Source organism: Cyrtonyx montezumae, unplaced genomic scaffold (genome assembly GCF_038088225.1).
Source record: "Cyrtonyx montezumae isolate F1298 unplaced genomic scaffold, pur_monq_1.0 scaffold_2, whole genome shotgun sequence".
Classification (NCBI taxonomy): domain Eukaryota; kingdom Metazoa; phylum Chordata; class Aves; order Galliformes; family Odontophoridae; genus Cyrtonyx; species Cyrtonyx montezumae.
In genome coordinates, this window is record NW_027071936.1 from 16,871,142 (window position 1) to 16,890,030 (window position 18,889).

At 36.8% G+C, this 18,889-nt stretch overlaps 1 protein-coding gene across 1 annotated transcript in view; it reads left to right on the plus strand.

Annotated features, from left to right (window-relative positions):
- COL25A1 (collagen type XXV alpha 1 chain) overlaps positions 1-18,889 on the plus strand; it is a 284,645-nt gene that overhangs the window by 177,783 nt on the left and 87,973 nt on the right. The window contains exons 6-7 of the mRNA XM_065736495.1: positions 11,054-11,080; positions 11,246-11,272. Coding sequence (XP_065592567.1) covers positions 11,054-11,080; positions 11,246-11,272 — 54 coding nt within the window. The remainder of the gene's footprint in view (positions 1-11,053; positions 11,081-11,245; positions 11,273-18,889) is intronic.

Consider the following 18,889-nt stretch of genomic DNA (forward strand, 5'->3'; position numbering starts at 1 on the left):
TGCTTGATCAGTTGCTATCAATCCAGAGCCCTGGTGACTTTCTTTGCTGGAACATTGCAAACTAGAGCAGACCTGGGAGGGTTGGACCTCAGACTGACAGCTGGAATTTTGTTTCGAAACTTCAAAAGTGAAATATTTCTATTTCTCTATCAGTACTGTAGTTTTCTGAGTTTGTTAAATTAGAAGCTTCAAAATGTTTTTGTTTCTTTTTCTCTATCATAAAGTGACACTCTTGTCACTTGAAGTTTGACTTAAATCAGCCTTAGATGTTAGCAGAAATGTTTCAGGTTCTTCTTATCAAGTTGGTGCTGGAATGAAGAGCTGTGATGCTGTGCTATTCTTTCCTCTAACTGCGAGTCAATGTGGGAGGAGTGAGAAATACAAGTAGAATGTGCAGCAATTCCTTTCATTGCATTTCCTTTTATTTGTCCCTCCAGAAATGTTATGAACTGTGGCATGGAAGTTACCTTTCTGCTTGTGAGCTTTAACCCAGAAATTCTGCATTTGAAAATGTACTGGCTGTCCCTACAAAAGCGTAGATGTTCAAAAAATTTTTTTTCTTGAAGTTGATTAGTAATATTCAAGAACTGTGAGCTGCTGAGAAGCATGTAAGGTAATCTTGTATTTTCAGGAACGCAAACAAGTTATATTGCACAGTATATATATGTTTCCCCTGAATAAGTTCTGAATTTTGCAGACCAGACTATTAGTCTTAAAGAGGAAAAGGTTTGTAATAGAGTTTGTTGCCTTTTTTTCCTGTATAAAAAACATGGTGCCAGCCTTAAAGGTTACAAAAATATCTTCAGTCACCTCGCTTTTATATGTCCGTGTTTTGTGTACGTTTGTAGTTGATATAAAAATTCCTTTAAATTTACTGTTCTAGCTCCAACTTCACAGATCTGAATAATTCTCAAATAGCTCTTTGTAGGATGGTATTGTAGTTTTCCCCTGCTATAATTAAGCAAATTGATAAAGAGGATTGAAATGCTTAGAATTCCACTAGAATGTCTTATTTTAGTATATACGTTACTTCATTTAATACATTTTATGGTTTTCTCTTTGTATGCTCTAACTTAACCAATATTAATCTGTGATTAAGGTTTGACACATCCCCATCAAGCAAGACTTGAGCATGACTTAGAGTCAAAGTCTTTGTCTCTTTTAGCAGCCACTTGTAGATAGAATAGTTTGGAGGGCATCTTTTGTATATATCATACTTATAGGTTACCTCAGATGAACTTGTGATGTATGGATTTTTATCATTATTTGTCAAGATATTCTCGTATAAACGTTTGTTTGGGTGGTGCTGATAGCCTGTGATGTACTTGGCAGGCAGAGAAACAATCTAAAGCACTGCAGCATACCTAAGGGCAAATGGGAAAGGGTAAAATCCCCAGGGAAATTTAAACTTTTTTTTGTCTAAAATGCTTTTTTTCCCCAAGCCTTAGTATACCCTCAAGTTTAAAAAATAAAAAAATAAAGTTGCTTCCTAGATGGTGGAGTAATTTCATTGCTCTTAAGCTGAGGAAGTTCTATTGCTGTCTTGCTACCCCTAGGGCAGTATTTTACACAGTTATGGCTTTATACTGGTATTTTACTGCTCTTTGCCTACTAACCATGAGTCAGGTAACCTAACATGCAATTTTATTTTACCAGTAGCATTTCATAGTAGTGCTTGCGGTTAATGCTAAAAACCAATCTTGATTGAACAAATGTATCCTGTACTGAGTAGCAAAGTTTGGTAAAGTAAAAAGTACATGTATAAGAAAAAATACCATATATACATATAACTTAGGGCAATTGCAACTGGACTAGATGTGATTACTTTGGTCCCACTGCAGTGAATGGAAGTGACCTCCCATATAAAAATACTTGTCAAAATCTTCATGCTGAAATTAAATCTAATGTTGAAATACAGCACATGTATGTTGGCTTACAGAACCTGTAAGGTAGCCCTTTTTTGTTTTGCTTTTTTTTTTCAATTATTCAAATTCTGCCTTTGTTACCTTAATGTAAATATACCTTGCTATGACAGCAGGTATGGAATGAAATTCTTTGAAAAGGATACTAGACCTCCAGAAATAATTTATTTGCTATTGATAAGACGAGGGAGAATGGCTACAAACTGAAGCATAGGAAGTTCTGCACAAATGTGTGTGGGAACTTCTTCCCAGTGCAGTGACGGAGCACTGGCACAGCTGCACAGAGAGGTGGCGGAGTCTGCTTCTCTGGGGATGTTCAACACCTTCCTAGCCCTCTGCAACTTGATCTAGGGAGCTGCTTTGGCAGGGGGGTTGGACTAGGTGATCTCTGGAGGCCCCTTCCAACCCCTACAATTCTGTGATTCTGTGAATTAATGTTAGTTTCTCAGTGATGGGCTTTAGATATTTTTTTTAAATTCCTTCCTTGCAGAGAGAAAAGGTAGAGTGAGGAAAACTACGAAAACAAAATAGGTTACAACCAATCACTTTATTTTTCTCCTTGAACTGGCTTACTTTTGTTTCGCTGTCTGCTTGTTTTTTGTTAGGTTTTTTTTGTTTGTTATTGTTTTTAGGATTTCCTACCCTGTTAATAAACAGGGTACATTATTGGTACTCAGAGGATGAGTTGCCTGCTTAATATTTGCATGTTATTTCCCTTCAAAATAGCAAATGAATGAGCAAAGTTGAATGATCCACAGGATTTGAAAGCTTCTGAGACATGTTGTGACTTCAGTGACTACAAGCACTTCTCTCGTAGTGACAGTGCACAAATAGTGAACCAGCAGTGGTGAATCTCCATTGCTTTTGAAACTCTTCCATTACTTTCTTTTGTGTATTTTCTTCAGAACACTTGAAGCCCAGTCTCTCATCCTCATCAAAGAGCTGCTTTTAAGGCTTACAAAAAAAAAAGGCTATATGACTAAACGGCACTGTAATTTCAGCTGAATTATTTCAGACCACTAAGTAACCAGACAAGTACCAAAGGTCTTTGAATTACAGACTGCTGTACCTGTTACCTACTGTTCCTGATTAGGTTTAAAAAAAAAAAATAATAAATAACCTTAAAATAATAAATGAAGGGATTAGATTGTGAACTACCATTCCTGAAAATAACAGGAAGTTGTTAGCTCTCTGCAAGGAGATGCCTTCTTTCTACACTTCTAGGAGTAAATGAGAGAACTGGTTTATGGATAAAAATCTACCAGAGGGAGGAAGTATGAAAGATATTTCATGGTATATTTTTTAATTCAACTATCTGGAAAAAGGATTTTCATGACTTTGATTGGCAGTAGGTATAGTTTTGTTCTATTTATTTTGTGTTGGAAAAGAAAGACAGAATGTATTTCAGTGATTACTGCAGTTTTGTAAGCAATAAATTCCACAGAAATGTGTTGGTCTTCCTCTCAAGTGCTTTATATAATTGATTTGTTATTGTTTCCCCAAGTTTTCTTTTGATTTTTTGCAACATATTAATGCCTTCTATAAAGTAGTGTTTTGGTTGACTTAAAGACAGCAGTAGCTGATGTAACTGCTTGTACTGGGAACCAGATGCATGTCATACCTTTAGAGCAAAGTATCTCTGTATTGGTGCGATCTGCTTATTGACTGCTTACTGATAACACCCTCACAGGTATCGCAGAAGAAAATTCCTCTGGAGTTTTACCATGCTACTGTTCTTCTAATAAAAGGGGGCAATTGAGAGATTAAGCAGGTCTAGAATTTTTCTCCATTCTTCCATATCACTTTTAATGTTCAATGCAAAATAAAAGATGTGAAGTCTGTGGCAATAAAACCTGTTTACAGCTGCAACTTCTTTTGTGCTTCAGTATTCTGACACAATAATAAATGCAGTTCTGTGGAAATGGTGAAGCAGTCTGTTTGGAAAACACTTACACTCTGGTTCTTTTATTGTAAAATCTGTAAGCAGCCCTTTATTCTTTGTCTTCCTGTCTCCCAGACATGTAGGTTTATAGTTGCCTAATTCATTGCTCCTTGAATTCCCATGGGGTCGTTTCTTTTGACTTCAGTGAATATTTACTGAAGAAAGTATAAGGCCCTTGTCAACTGCACTTTGTTTTGTTAATGTTATCAGCTATTGAACTTTTATGAAGAAACCTATGATTTCTAATAAATATCTTCATCTATTAATACTCCTTTTCGCTTATTCAGTAGCAGCCATGCTATGTTGTTTTTTACCACATGACATAAACTCTCAATTAATGAGTGAATACTGAGATAGAAATGCAGTCTTGTAATGATACAGAGATTTGCTGGAGGATTGTCAGAAGAGTAGGAGGCCCAGACCAGTCTGTATCAAAGAAACATTTAAGAGATGTTACAGAAGCATTGAACATTAAAATTGGTAAGTAAATTGGTAAAGTTAAATCATAAGTTTATGAACTTATGAACTTATGGTATTTTTTGTTGTATTGTTATTAAAAATACCTTTACATCATGACTTGAGCTCCGAAAAACAATGAGGATTGGATTGTAAATAGCAAACATACCACCAATAACAGCAAAAGCTCAGCATTTAGCTAAAGGTATTTTGATTTTTCAGGGCACACCTCAGTTGTGTTTTCGTCTGTACTTCTGCAGTTCTGAGGGTGAGCTTAAAAATTTGCACGTTTGTCTTTAATGTAAGCACAAGGCTTTACATCTTCCCAGTACCGATGGCATTACAGAATGTTTGGATGTTTGCCTATATAATGGGATTTATCAGTATTAGACATTCTAGTCTGCGGTTTTTATGTGCTGTTTAGCAAGTCTAATATGGTGAGGTTTCCGTTATACTGGGATTTTTGTTTATTTGTATTAATGGTATTGCCTCAGAACTAATATCAGTAGATGGCTTGCAAGTAGGAGAATGGGAAAGTGTACTTGTCACAAGGTAGTGAAGGCTTACCTTCAGGTAAACGTTTACCTTACAGAGTAATGAACAATAAACAACAGCTAGAAGGGTTTTTGCTTTACTAAAGACAAGGAAATGGCTTCTGGTAAAGTGGTAGTTTTCTTGCCACCTCATCCTTGGTCTTGCTGGCATGTACTGTAGCTACTTGATTCACAAGTGATTTAACAGTTGATTCTGATTGTATTTACACACAATTACAGCCGATTCTTGATTTGTCTTGCCCATGCAATATGTACATAGTCACACACTCAGTACTGTGGGATTTTTTAGGTTATTTGTGTAGCTATTTGTGGTTCTACAAATTAAAAAAAAAAAGTTTGAAGGAGCAAAAGAGAAGATTTTGCCTTACTGATTAAAGAATGAAAGTAATGATGCTGGATAAAGGGTGAGAATTCATTTTGTGTGGGATGCTGAGTCTTATGCTTCTTCCAGGATAAGGAATGATTCAGTTTATGCTAACCCATTTGCAGCTTGTCTATTTAACTGATGATTTTTGTGACCAACTTCATAAAGTTCAGAAAAATTCTTCATCCTGATCTCAGCAGAAGCATTGCATGAGAAATAAAATTGTATAAATTACAGGTAGTGGAGGTGCACCTTACAATTTCTTGATGCACTTTGGGTATATTGTGCTCTTCTACTTGCAGTTTATGAACCTGCCTGATTCATGCATTGGAATAAGTCATTGAATTCTGAGTACAAATATATGGATTTATGGCTGAGTTCATGTAATGTTCACATTCTCAAGTCAACTGAGATGTTTATCTAGATTGCTATATATACATCAATTTTATGTTTCTCAGATTACATCCTTTTACATAGCATTTATAAGCCAGATACAGTTGCTGTGTGAAATATTAAGGTTTTACTTTTTCTGCCTTGGAAAATTGTATCAAAAATTGGAAACTATAAGGGAAGCCAAAGAAAGATTAAGTTGTTTTGTGGTTGTTTTTTTGTTCGCCTTTTTAAAGGGTTCACCATGAGTCAGCCATATCCCATGGAAAGCACAAAATATTAGTATATATATATAATTTCAGATATAGAAGCTGTTCAGGTTCACTGGAAATTCTTGCAAGTGCTTGTAAAATTTATGTGAGGTGTGATGTTGGCATAGTGAACAACACTGGCTGCAGAAATAGCAAAGCCTAGCAAATGCCAAAACCACATTGCTCAGTATCTCAGGGCTTGCATGGAGGTCATAAGATTAATACGAGGGTAGGAACTTAAAAATGATATTACATATTTCAATATTCATTGTAATTTCTTATGATTTATTATATCTGATCCTAATATTTTGTGACATCTATAGGTTAGACTGAGGAATGTCATTCCAGTCAGCAACTAGTGATTTGGTGAAGGTGAAAGTCATGTGCTGAATTTCTGAGAAATAAATTTTTTTTCTGAGTAGTTTGTTGTTACATGCTTGAAACTTCTTTTAACCTCAAAGTGAACTGCAGGAGTTGACTTAACTTAGACAATGTATTCATGCAATTATAAATATTTATTTAACCAAGAAGACAAATTGGCTTCTTTCCTGAATTTGCCTAGCTAGCTTTGGACTGGCAAGTTCATTTCAGTGCTCCTCTCCACAAGGCCACTGTTCCCTTATGCTGCCAGTTCCACTCTTACTGTGGATGCTGTGACTGTCTGCAGTGGTAAATGCGTTGTGTGTTGCTTTATCCAAAATGAAAACAAAGGTAGAACCTTGCAAGATACATTCAGTCAGGATGACTTAGCCTACGGCTATATCTGTTCTGGTGGAAATAGAGGAATGTGGTGCATACCTAAAGAATTGCTACTACAATACTGTGGTAGCTCTGTATGGTTTGAGCTGCTGAGTTTGACATCTCTGGTTCCTAGGAATCCTGAAGTCAGATGATATCACCAGGACCTGGGACTGTCACAATCCAGTTGATTTCACTGAACTAGTTGTTGCTGGCTGGATATGGGCAGATTATTTTTGCAGTGGCATCTGAGTTATCTAACTGTCACTGTCTCACTTTCTCTGCCAAGACTTCAGAGCTTTTGACCACAACTGGAAACACTGCTATTTCTTTAAACTCCTTTCAGAATATCCATTAGTATTTTCATTTCTACATTTCCATCAATGCTTGGAGCCTTTTTGTGAAGTCATGGTAGAACTTGCTGTATTACAGTTAAATATGGGTATAGAGCAGTAGAAAAAGGAAGATGTATATCTGTAAGGTACTTCAGGAACTTCTGAGTGTTTGAAAAACCAATATAAATTAAATACTGTCTTTTGAAGATGTCTCTTGAATGTATCATAGAATGGGATCCCTTCTAACCAAAGCCAAATATCATCTAGTTTCAACCTCCTGCCTTGAGCAGGATTGATGACAACCATAGCACAACCTGTTCTAGTGCCTCACCCAGTGAATGAAACTTTTCTCTCTAACATCTAACCACATCTTCCTCAAAGTGTATTTTGTAAAATTATGAAGAAGGCAATGGCTGAAAGTGTGAAATGTAAAATTAGCTTATTTCAGGAAATAAATTGTAAAATATCAGTTATATGAAAAATCATGCTGGTCACACTCACAAATATGTAGTTAATCCTGCTGGGAATATTGCCTTAGTCAAGACCACAAGTGTTGGTCACCTATTTTCCAATGCTGTGTCCTCTTGCCCCTTCATTCCTTGCACACATTTATAATATTGTAAGGATTTCATCAGAGAACAGAAATGAGATTTTGATAGTCTCTCTTATCCCACTGTCAACCCCCCCACAAAAAGGAAAAAAGTCATCGGCCAATAATCCTGCACATGGCTGTTGGATGGATTTGACCTTGATTTTAGTTCTTGGCGGCAGGTGCCTGGAGGCCTTTCAGTCTGCTTTAGAAGACCTTGCTTTAAAAACAGTAGTATTTGTCGCCTAATTATGAATGCAGATTTTGCATGTGTTTGTGATTTACAAGGCCTTCCTTATGTGAAACAGGCTATAAACTCTCTTTAGAAATGTATAGTAGTCTGGAGCAGATAATTACACTCTGAGAAAAGAGCCTCTGTTTCCAGTGAAAACACTGTAAAGTTATTTCAGAAATGCTCTGACCTCAGACGTTTCATATAACTTACACAAAATGCTTTCACATTTGTGCAGCAGCTAGTGGCTTGATCTCTGCCATCTCATAAACGAAAGTGCAGAAGTCTCCTTGGGAAAAAAGCAGGATGTCTATGCAGTGGCCTACAAAGCCAGTGTTATTTTACTCACTCAGTTCTTTGTGTCTGTAGCCTTAAACAGAAGAAATCCTGTCCTCCTTTAAACAAATCCATCTCCTAATCACACCCTGCCCCCGCAAACTCAGTTTTCCTTAGGATTCTTTTCTTCCCCATCTTCCACTCAGTGTACACATACTAATAAATTCTGCTGTAAAAACCTTGGGAGAGTTTCTCAGCACAAATGGAAAGAAGATGTCAAAGACTGAGGATAGAAATTTTCTTATTAAATAAACTTGCAAGAACAATAGAGAACAATTGAAACAATGAGGGAAGAGCCAGAAGTGGGTGATCTTACCATGTCAGAACTGCATAAATTTTCTTCCAATTGAACCATACAGGTTCTGTTTGATAGTGTCTGAAAGAATTCCTTTTGGCTTTGTTTGTTTTTTCAAGCCAAATAGTGCAAAGGAAAAGCATTAGAAATACAAGTGCATAGACCTGTGAGTGTTCACACCAAAAACGCTTTTGTGACCTTTTGAAAAAGCTGCTCTTAATCTCTAGTACTGTAAAGTTGTCGTATTTTGGTGAAAGCTTTGTACGAAAATAGCTTCTGTGCTGAAAGGGTGAGTTAATAGAACTCAGGGTCTGCAAACTGTCCTAATTACAGGCTTTGCCCTGTAGAGAGCATTGAATGGAAAATAGATTTCTGAATACCACGAGGACAGGTAGTATTCCTAAATCCTTATTTAAAGAAAGGAGAACAAAACTGAAGTCTGAGATTGTCATTAAAAAAAAACAAAAAAAACAAACAAAAAAAACCCTAAAACAGGTCTGGACTGTATTTTCAGAGGTTTCTTATCGGGGAAACCTGCAGAGGGCATACCAGGGGCATCTCTGCAGGTGGCGTTGGCTGAGCATATTGTCAGCAGATGTACCAGGGAGATGGTCTAGCTGTCTGAAGCTTTGCTGGTGAAGGCACTCATATGAGCACATTTACTTTGTTTTTCTTCTACTGAGCCAGCTTAATTTACTGAGGCTGTCTTGGGCACCTTGGAAAAAAAATGACTTCAAGTCAGCTATGGTACAAAACTCTTAGAAAGCAGGACTACCTATAAGTGTAAGGGTATTGCTGAGCATTTGGGTGACGACAGTAGCATCTGCTATGGCCACGTGAAGCTTTGAACGCCAACATCACTTTACATTCTTGGTCATGTTGTATTATCTGTAATTTCATGCCTAAGATCCTAGAAATAGAACTCTGACTGTAGCAGATGGTGGTCATGCTGTTTGCAGTTTGCAGCCAGTAAGGTATTCAAAGACAGTAATGTTTTAATAATTGAAGGAGGAAGAATAGCCAGAGTCCTCTGTGCTCCATGTTCACTGTAAAACAAACAAATAAAACAGTGGCAGCCTGCATTGAGTATTTTTTATTTTATTTTTATTTTTTAGTTCTTCTATTTTCTGCAGTTAGTGTTACTGATAGGGTGAGTGTGCAAACTTACTAGGTTGATGGCGTGTATATGAGATGACCTATAAAATAAATAAATAAATGTAGCAGGCACATCCAGTGATTTTGGTTGATTTGTGTCTAAAGAGACCAAGTTCTTGCAGGGCAGCACAAAAAAGGACAGTCCATGGTTAACGGCACAGGTAGCTTCAACTTTGCTTGCAGTAAGTGCTGCCCTCCATAATGGAGAGGAGGGGAGACCAGATAGCAGTCTCATGTCCCTGGGCTTTGCAGCAGGCAGAGAAGGTGGCAGGCTGTGGAAGTAAAGACATATGCTTTTACTCCTTGGAAGATTTAGCAACAGATGCTCTTCTCTGGCACGGATCAGAAGTCCTCAGAAATAAGCAGAAAATTGGCTGCAGGAGGAATTGCCAGAGTTGCACATGGTTGATCACATCTGAAATACTCAGCAGACTGATCTTCCCTGTACTTGCGTTTATGTGGGCCACGTGAATTTTCACATCTGTATATTGTGGAACTGCCCAAGTGTACTACTCTCAGTAATCTTGGTTGTTTCTAATTGTGGTGCAGCCTTTTCTTGTTCTACATGCAATACACATCCAAGCATGTACAATGCTTTTTGTTATAGTAGTTGAGCCATCTAGCTTGGGTGGCTCCTTCTCTGTTTCCAGCTGCTTTCATAGGTACCTAAGGTCCTTCTTTGTAATGAAACACCTGCGCATCTTTCAGAAAGCTGGAGGTGGTATCTGCTCTGTGTAAGCAGCTGGTTCTCTGTGGACTTTTCTAGCTTTTTTACTCACGAGACACTAACCTGAAAAGTAGTTTCAGAAACTTGATAGCAACTTTCTGGAAGGTGCTCAATAAAAATGGAAATTAAAGGACCTTGCTGTTTTGTGATACCGTTGCCTTTCTGTTTTTCTGGTGGTAAGTAACAATAAATACTACTTCTGCAGAATCACATTACACAAATTTCTTATAAAAGAGCTTATTTTACCTAAAATAGTGTGTTTGAGACTAAACATCAACTTTGGTGTTTCTAAAGATAGATATGAAAGCACTACTTTTAGATTCTCTAATCCATTTTTCTTTGGCAATCTAAGCTACAGAAGGTGCCAAAATAAATGGCAGATTTATAAACCTCTGAATTTATTAACTGTGCTTGAAAAGAACTTTCACAGTGTTAGAAAACATTTATTATCTAACAGGAGATAAATTGTTGCTTGTAACTGAAATCAATAGAAATTTTGCCATATCAGACATAGTTTTGCTTATCTAAGCAGTCTGATTTTGCAGATGGAGTGAGCAAAGTATTAAAAAAATAACTATACAGTGCCTACAGTTATTACTGCAAAGAAGCTGTCTCTGGTATATATCTATCATCTGGTGCAAAAAATGACAAGGGAATAACTCTGTTATGCAGAAATCACTGGTTCTCTCATACTTTCTTGCAGCGCCCCATAGCTTCACCAGCACCATTATTTCATTAGTTTAATTCTTTCTTTCTATTTCTTTCAGGGCCCTCCTGGTCCAAAAGGCGAGAAGGTGAGTTGATGTATGGGTGACACTTGCCAGGTGAATGGAAATACATCACAGCATGAACTAAAGACACAGTTTGTATTGACCCGGTGTAATGTTAGATGATGTAAGAGAGCTGGGTAGCACACAGATGCTGTGTTAAACCTATCATCTCATCTTTCCACTTTGCAGGGAGATCAAGGTGATCAGGGCCCTCGGGTAAGCATTTTAAAAAAAAATGTTACACTTCCCCTCTGCTGAGTAGGCAATTAGTCTTTAGTGCAAAACTAAATTAAATACACTGTCTGAGCTAATTATGCTTATTAGCTGCATTTACCCTGCATGTTGAAGTCAGTGTCTGCAGGACAGTAACACTGAACGTGATCAGATAGTGTCTGAGGAGACTTGAGTAATAGCAGTAAGTAATGCATTAAAATACAGAACTTCCATTATGGAGTAGAAGCCAGTTTCAGTGATTTTGCTCTGCTGCATAAAAGTTGGCTTTCCTAACCAAACCTTCCAGTTTCCCCAGCGATATTTTCACAGCTTGCATGGGCTCCCACAATGCAGAGGGTCAGTGAATTTGTAATAAATGTAGTTCTTGCTTTCATTATTTATTATTTAGTGAATTGTAAACAAATACACATGCATGTACTAGCTCATTTTCCTAAAATGTATGTATTTAATATTTTTAATGATATTATCGCATCTTAAACACATCTACACACTTAAACAGAATGCTGTTTAGTTGTCTTTTAATTTTTAAATATCATGTTTAACAGAGAATTAAAGAAGAATATATTGGTAAATGTTCTGAGAGGTTGGCTGTGCCAGTTCATTCTTCTTTACACCTGTGCTTCATTAGAAAATGTCTGGTTACATCGTTCTAACAATACAGCAATTTCCTTCTTTAGTTGCATTTTTGTGAAGATTTTCCTAATAGTACTTCTTTTCTCTAAAGGATACTGAATATTTTGAAGTCGTAATTTTATTTTACTCTGTCCTTTTTATTTTTTTTTGCAGTTAAGATTATATAAAGCCATAATGTATTTATCCATCCGAATTTGGTGTCAATGTTGTCAGCGTTGCATTACCTACAGGGTTTAATTATGGTTGTCTCTCCTTAGCCAGATCACACCCCTCTGTAGTAGAGCAGTAGAGTCCTCACTGGACCATACAGATGATGGTTATGACTACTTTGTGTTATTAATAAATGAAGTGCTGATAACTACCAAAAAACTTTCCAACCTAAGAAGTTTGGGTTTAAGGACTTCGTAAAGTTATAAGTATAGAAGCATGTGCCAGTTGAGGCCGTCTGAATATAGGAATCAAATGAGGTCAGAGTAGGGGAAAGAAGTGGTGAATAACTCCTTGTGAGCTAGCAGCAACTTGACTCAATGTTTATTTAGTCAGTGCACACTGTAATGTAAAGTACCTGTTTTTGAAACATACATATAGCTTAATTTGTTCAGTCTTGTTTATTTGTTTGGTTGGCTGTTTTGCCTTTTTGTTGTCGTTCTTCTTTGAGTGGGTTTGTGTATGTTCTACAGTAGCTTCTCCTTTTTCTTCTATCCATATCCTTTTTCTTTCCTTCTTCCATATATTTCATGAAGAGTAGTTACTATTATGCCTCCAACCACTTATTGTTTTGTGGTACAGCAGTTATCTCTTCTGATAACTGTCTTCACCATGAGCCTGCTCAGCTTACTTTTACAGGAGATTTACAATGTAATTAATGGAAACTATGCATTGTCCAGTCATGCTCCAAATGAAACTGAATACATTTAAAACTGGTTGGTTACCTTTGTGCATAGTTTTTCGCCATTGCCTAAGTCAAATAAATGATTTCGGAGGTGACTCCATACCATAGTATTTTAGAGAAATGTTGCAACTGTAGGTGACTGTGGAATGATATCAGCATTTGGATTGGACAAGTTTGCAAATGGATTGGATATAATGTCTAAATGTGTTGGACATCTTAGAGATGATCCATCTCTTAGGGATAAGAAGTCTAAGCTTGAAGTCTATTCATTCTATGAATTTTTTACATATTCTTTGAATCTAGTTCTTGAAATTGTAAAGATTTTACTATTTCAAGTCTTTTTTCAGAATTTTAAAATGATCCTCTATTGTTTTTAAAAGGCTGCTTGCTTTTCTCTGAGTATTTTTCTTTAGTAAAAGAAACCGAAACATGGAGGCTCTCCGTGTCAGAGTGGAACTGTAAGCTCTTAAAATTCTTCTGAAATAAAAGCATTTAAGAAACAAAACAAAACAAATCTGCTTTTTATCCTTAAGTATACCACTTCAAATTTTCAACAACAGTCTTTATGTATGAAAGATCCTTCCCTCTGAAATATTTTCAGAAGTGTAAAAACAGTAATCGTTTTTCAAAACTTCTTTCTTGTGGTCTCTGGAAACACTGGGTATATGCTGAACTCATTTAAAATTAAAATTGTCTTGAAAATATTTTCCATATATTAAAAAAGTAGTAGGAAATTGACCCTCCAAGTACTGCCTAGAGGTCAGAAATGTCTATTTTTAGAATAAAAGAGCTCATTTCTTTCGCTGGGGTGTGGAGAGTGGAAGGCTTTTTTGGAAGAAGAATCTGAGAGGTTTTCTTAGGTATTCAGGGGTAATAGCTGTTGACCAGTCTTTATCGTACGGAACTGGTGGAAGGGCTATAGTTCCTAATACCAGGTAACATAATCCACTTATGTCCATATGTAAGCAAAACCAGCATTCCAGTAGTGTGGGTGATGACAGTTCATACTCTTACTGTGAATTTGAACAGCAGGTTAATACTACTTCAGTCTCATGTGATCACAGGTAAGATAGTAATGGGTGCGTTCAAAGGTCACAATCTTCTTTGCAGAATTAAAAAAAAGAAGTTTAAATATTTTTATATCAGATCTCTACTTGTTACCTTCATGTTCTGGCAGACTAAATATTTAGGTCAAATGCAAAACCAGCAGTTTTTTGTATGCTTTTCTTTTTGCAGAAGACTTGGATCTGTGATATGTCATGCAGATTTGCATTACTGGACTGAGCCATAACAAAATTAAAAAGGTTTTGGGCTTTTTAGGTTTTGGGCTGTTAGAATAAATGCTGATATCAATCCACTGCTTGGTTCCAGTTCCACAGACTTACCCCAGTTTAAAAAAGCCTTTGGACATTTCATATGGTATTTGTCCTCAGAAGAGATTGTAGCCTCATTAATGAAAGCGGACCAGAGATGAATGTCTGGGAACAGGTTGGCTAGTATTGTATGTCATAAACAGCCTATTGTCCTTCTCTAATTGATGTAACAAGTATCTTCTATCCTTTAGGTGCTCTAGTGATTCATTGTTTATCAAGTCTAGAAATCAGTGGCTAGCAGTTGGCTTTAAATTGATTTTAGTACACTAAGATGTCACACTAAAGAATTTTCATGAAATTTTCTCCTTTTAGTAATTTTAAGTCAACTTTCCTAGCTGCTGGCTTTGCACAAAATTGATAGAATCTCTCAAACTTCTGCAACAGATGAGATTAAGCTGAGAAAAAAAAAACAAAAACCTATTCAGAAGTTTATTTTATTGTGATAACCTTTATTGTCTTGAAGGTTAAACAGGTTCTTTATATAGTGTTAAACCATATAGTGTTAGGCTCAGGTAGTGCTATAATGCATTTTTCTATTTAACCCTTTCATCTCTCTTGTTTGCTTTTAATATATTAACTCTTTACTTACTGCATACTGAACAGAAATCACTGCTTTGCAGTAGAAATTTTGCAGGTTCTGCTCTTCAGTGCTGGAAAACTATTTAAAATTTGTCTGCTGTAGACACACATAGGCCTGGAAGCAGATTATTTACTGAAGTAAAACCAAATATGTATGTATATATAAAAGGGCGGCTCCAGAAGTAACACCTTTTATTTTGGTTGCCCACGATGTCAGAGGGTGGGTGGTGCATTTCAGCAGTGGCGATAGTGATGTGAAAGATAAGCCCTATTCCAGATGGCTGTGAGCAGCTGTCACGCCACAAAATGAAGAGCATCTCAATTAGCTCATCTGCACTAACAGGCAAACGGTGATGTCTGTGTTGAAAAATAGTTTTCTGTTGGTGACAATTTGCTCTATCAAACAGTGATATTGTGCACTTTGCATCTGTTGTAGTTTCCATGGAGATAAATAGAAGACAGTGCTTTCAGAGCAACCTATGTTGATATAAGTGCAGGCTATAAATATAAACTTACATATTGCTTCACTTGTTACATTATGGACACTGCATTTATAAACAGTCTCATTTTAAAGGGAAATCAGAAATATCTAGGGATGCATTTTGACCTGTTATTTTCTAAAGAAAAATAAAGTCTCTTTTAAACCCGTGTATATTATCCTTAATATAATCCTATATTATAATTATAAATATAATCCTAGATTATAATAATGTAATCCTTAATTAATCTATCTCTAAGGAATGTATAAAGAAAATACTATGGGCCTCTCCTTCAGACAGAAAGTGGAAAATTTATATTGACATTAGAATTAGTATTTCATAAATCAGAAAGTACTAGTTACTCCTTGGTGAATAACCCATGATCATTAACTCTTTGACATCTTCTAAAACTTAAGTCTTTTTTCATTTGAGGATTGGCACATCTTTTGAGAAAGGAACAGACTTGCTTCATAAAGTAGGTAGTAGTATGTAAATTAATCTGATTTCTTGCCCTTACCATGGGCAAGACTCCAGTTTGTGAGGTATCGCTAATTGTAGCAATTGCAAGTAAATCAGCAGAGTAATAATAAGCAGCTTTGTTCCCAAACAGTCCATACATCTAATTTGTATCTTTATTCAACATCTTGTCAAAGCAACATCCAAAATTTTTGTCAAAACAAATATGCATAGTATTACTAACAGAGTATTAAGTTAATTTATTATAACTTTGCATAACTTAAACATATTCTGACAACGTATTCCAAGGTTATCCTTGGTGATGTTTGATTATGTCCTTCTGAATACTTATCTTTTTTCTGTAAATACTCCTCATGAATTTTATCTGCCTCAGTAGAAGGGACTGCTCAGCTTTCATTAGCATAAATTAGTTTTGTCTCCAGCTTTTTATTTTGTAATTAAATAGTCTTTCGTTTCCTTCACATGAATATTCTGTCAAAAGCAGTAAATGTGGTGATATAGTGATGTTTTTCCCTAGGTGATATTCTTAGGTGTGTATTATATTTTATTTTTTTATGTAGTACTTCAAACACAGTTCAGAGTTCTGCTGTAAGTTTATGCTTTAGGAATACGACTACTCATGCAGTTGTTTCTTATGTTTTTCATCGTCCTGTGTAGAAGCAAGTTGTAGTTCTAAACTATATCTAAACACTGTTTTGAACTAACTCCCATTATGCCACGAGAAGAAGGCTGAAAAAATTTATGCAGTTCCTTCTGTTAAGATAACAGTGACCAAAGCAAACTCGTAGAGAAAACTTCCCAATATCTAGTTTAATGCCAACTTGTCTTTAAGTAGTTAATTGTGAGACTTCATGATCTTATCTGTCAAAAATCAAAAGGAGTGTTTATGTAGTCGATTCCCGGGACTACTTTTCTGTACAAACTGACTAGTTTTAGACTATTCTGACTCTGGTGTTTTCCATTAAGCTAAAAGCAAGGCATCAAATAGGTGTGAGGATTGAAAGGAACTCGGATTGCACCGGCTGCTCACTTGATCTGAAGAGCTGGAACACTCAGACTCGAGATGTGCCTCAGCTCAGAGTTCTCAGGAGCATTCTTTTGGCAGTGGATGACTCTTCAGGGCCAAGCTATGCTTTTGATGTTTGGCTCATGAGGTACTGCTGAGGAACGCAGAACAGCTGTGACACTAGAGAGAGTGCCACATACCTGCTCCCAAGACGAGGATGTTGTGATTTCCATCTTAAGAGCTAGGCAGTGCATGTCTTTACTCACCACTCATCAGTTTGCATCTTGTTCCTTTATAGTAATGCCAGAGGAATGGTGAGGAAGGAAGTCTCTGTACATCCTGTTCCTCTTTCTCAAGCTCTGTCCCGTGACTGAGAAAACATTATGTAGGCATTTCATCTAGAATGACAGCTGTCCCATAAAAGTATTGCGGTACTGAACACTTCAGTTAGAGCAGTTTGATCAAAGCCAGCTCTTGAAAAATGCTTCACCCAGGCCTAACAAATATCATAGATGTGATTTGAACCACTCACCTGCTTCTTGTAACTGCAGTGGGTACAAAATTTCAAGAGAAACACAATAAGCCAGAACTGAATATTTTTACTGTGAGGACCAATTTGGTTTTGAGAATGACTAGCCTACCATGGTAGGTTTACCACCAGTTTCAGTGAGAGTAGACTTGGCTTCAGGAAGGATAACTTTTTTTTATGATTATGGTCATCAGAATTCCTGTGTTGTGTGGGGAAGATGTTTACCTCACTGAAAATCCATCTAATAATAGAACTAAAATAGTCAAGTGCTAGCTTTTTTCCAGTTTTGTTCGTTTTGAGTGTAGTGTCAGGCAGAGTTCACAGTGAAAATATGGAGGTCATTATAGAAAATAACACTTCTCTTATAATTTTCTGGTTTTAGTCAGAGCTTGTGCTAGTTCATAGAATATTATACCTTTATTATTTTAATATAATGTCTGAATCATTACATGTTGTATTCAGATTGTAACTCCTTTCTGAATTATTGCCTAAGTGAAAAAAATCCTGGATGCTTGTCTTGTGGTACACTGCTTTAGTTAGCAGATTTGTTGATGGAGAAAGCAGCAGTTATGATAAAAGGGATTATATAAAAAAGCTCCTGCTGAGAGTCCGTGGCACTGTACAGGGTGATACCAAACATTGTGTTCCCCAGGGCAGGTACAATAATTAGCTGCAGGACTGCCACTCGGTCTGAGGGATTAATTAGAACTGGAGGTGGTGTTGTGGGGAGGGAAAGCAGCCATAAAGGGTGTCAAGACCACTCTGGCCTGAAGCCTGTGTGATTTGATGTGAAATAGCAGCAGCTGGCTGTAACCTTAGGAAGTGCAAGTGAACAGCAGGTGGTAATTCCTGTCTCATTTACCATGTCTTCACAGGAACATGTAAGCTTGTGCAGCTTGGGTTTATTGGCAGGTCAGAAGGAAAATCCTAAGGAGGACTGTGACATTTACTGTGCTGAGCAAATGTGAAATTGAAAATGGAGTGTACACAGTGTTAGTGAAAAAACAATAAAATGAGTTTGCTGTTATACTTGCCATACAGTAAGGTTATGACAACCTTATAGAATAGACCGTGCAGTAGACCAATGTACAAAGTTGAACAGAATGTAAAAGAGCTAGGACTGTTAGCAGGAATTACATCTTTGAAGGTTGTGATGGATGTAACAGGAGAATTATTTCACCAAAGTAGAAAGTCAGGCAATTATGTGAGGGTCTGTTGTTCATCAGTGTTTTCAGCAACCATTGCATGGGAATGAGTAGACTTTATCTGCATTTCCAGGTGGGTAAGCGGTGTACCGCGTTCTATGGTCACGGGCCTGTTAGATTCTGCCAAGCATCATGTTTTGCTTGACATTTGGGCAAAAATTACAGCAGGACATGCAACGAATGTGTTAATGTGGAAATTGTAACCAGCTAGTGTTTCAGAGTGAGCTTGAGCTGCTGTTAGCAGAATTCAGTGGGATAGGGGTCTCTGCTGATCGTTGTAGTCTTTTGTGCTCTGTGAGGGCCTCCCAGGGTGTAGGACAAGAACTGTTCGTATTTGCAGTTCAAGAATCAAACCAAATAAAGAGAAAATTGAATAATGTGGAATCTGTCATTGAGAACAACTTTAGATAGAAAAAAAAAATAAAA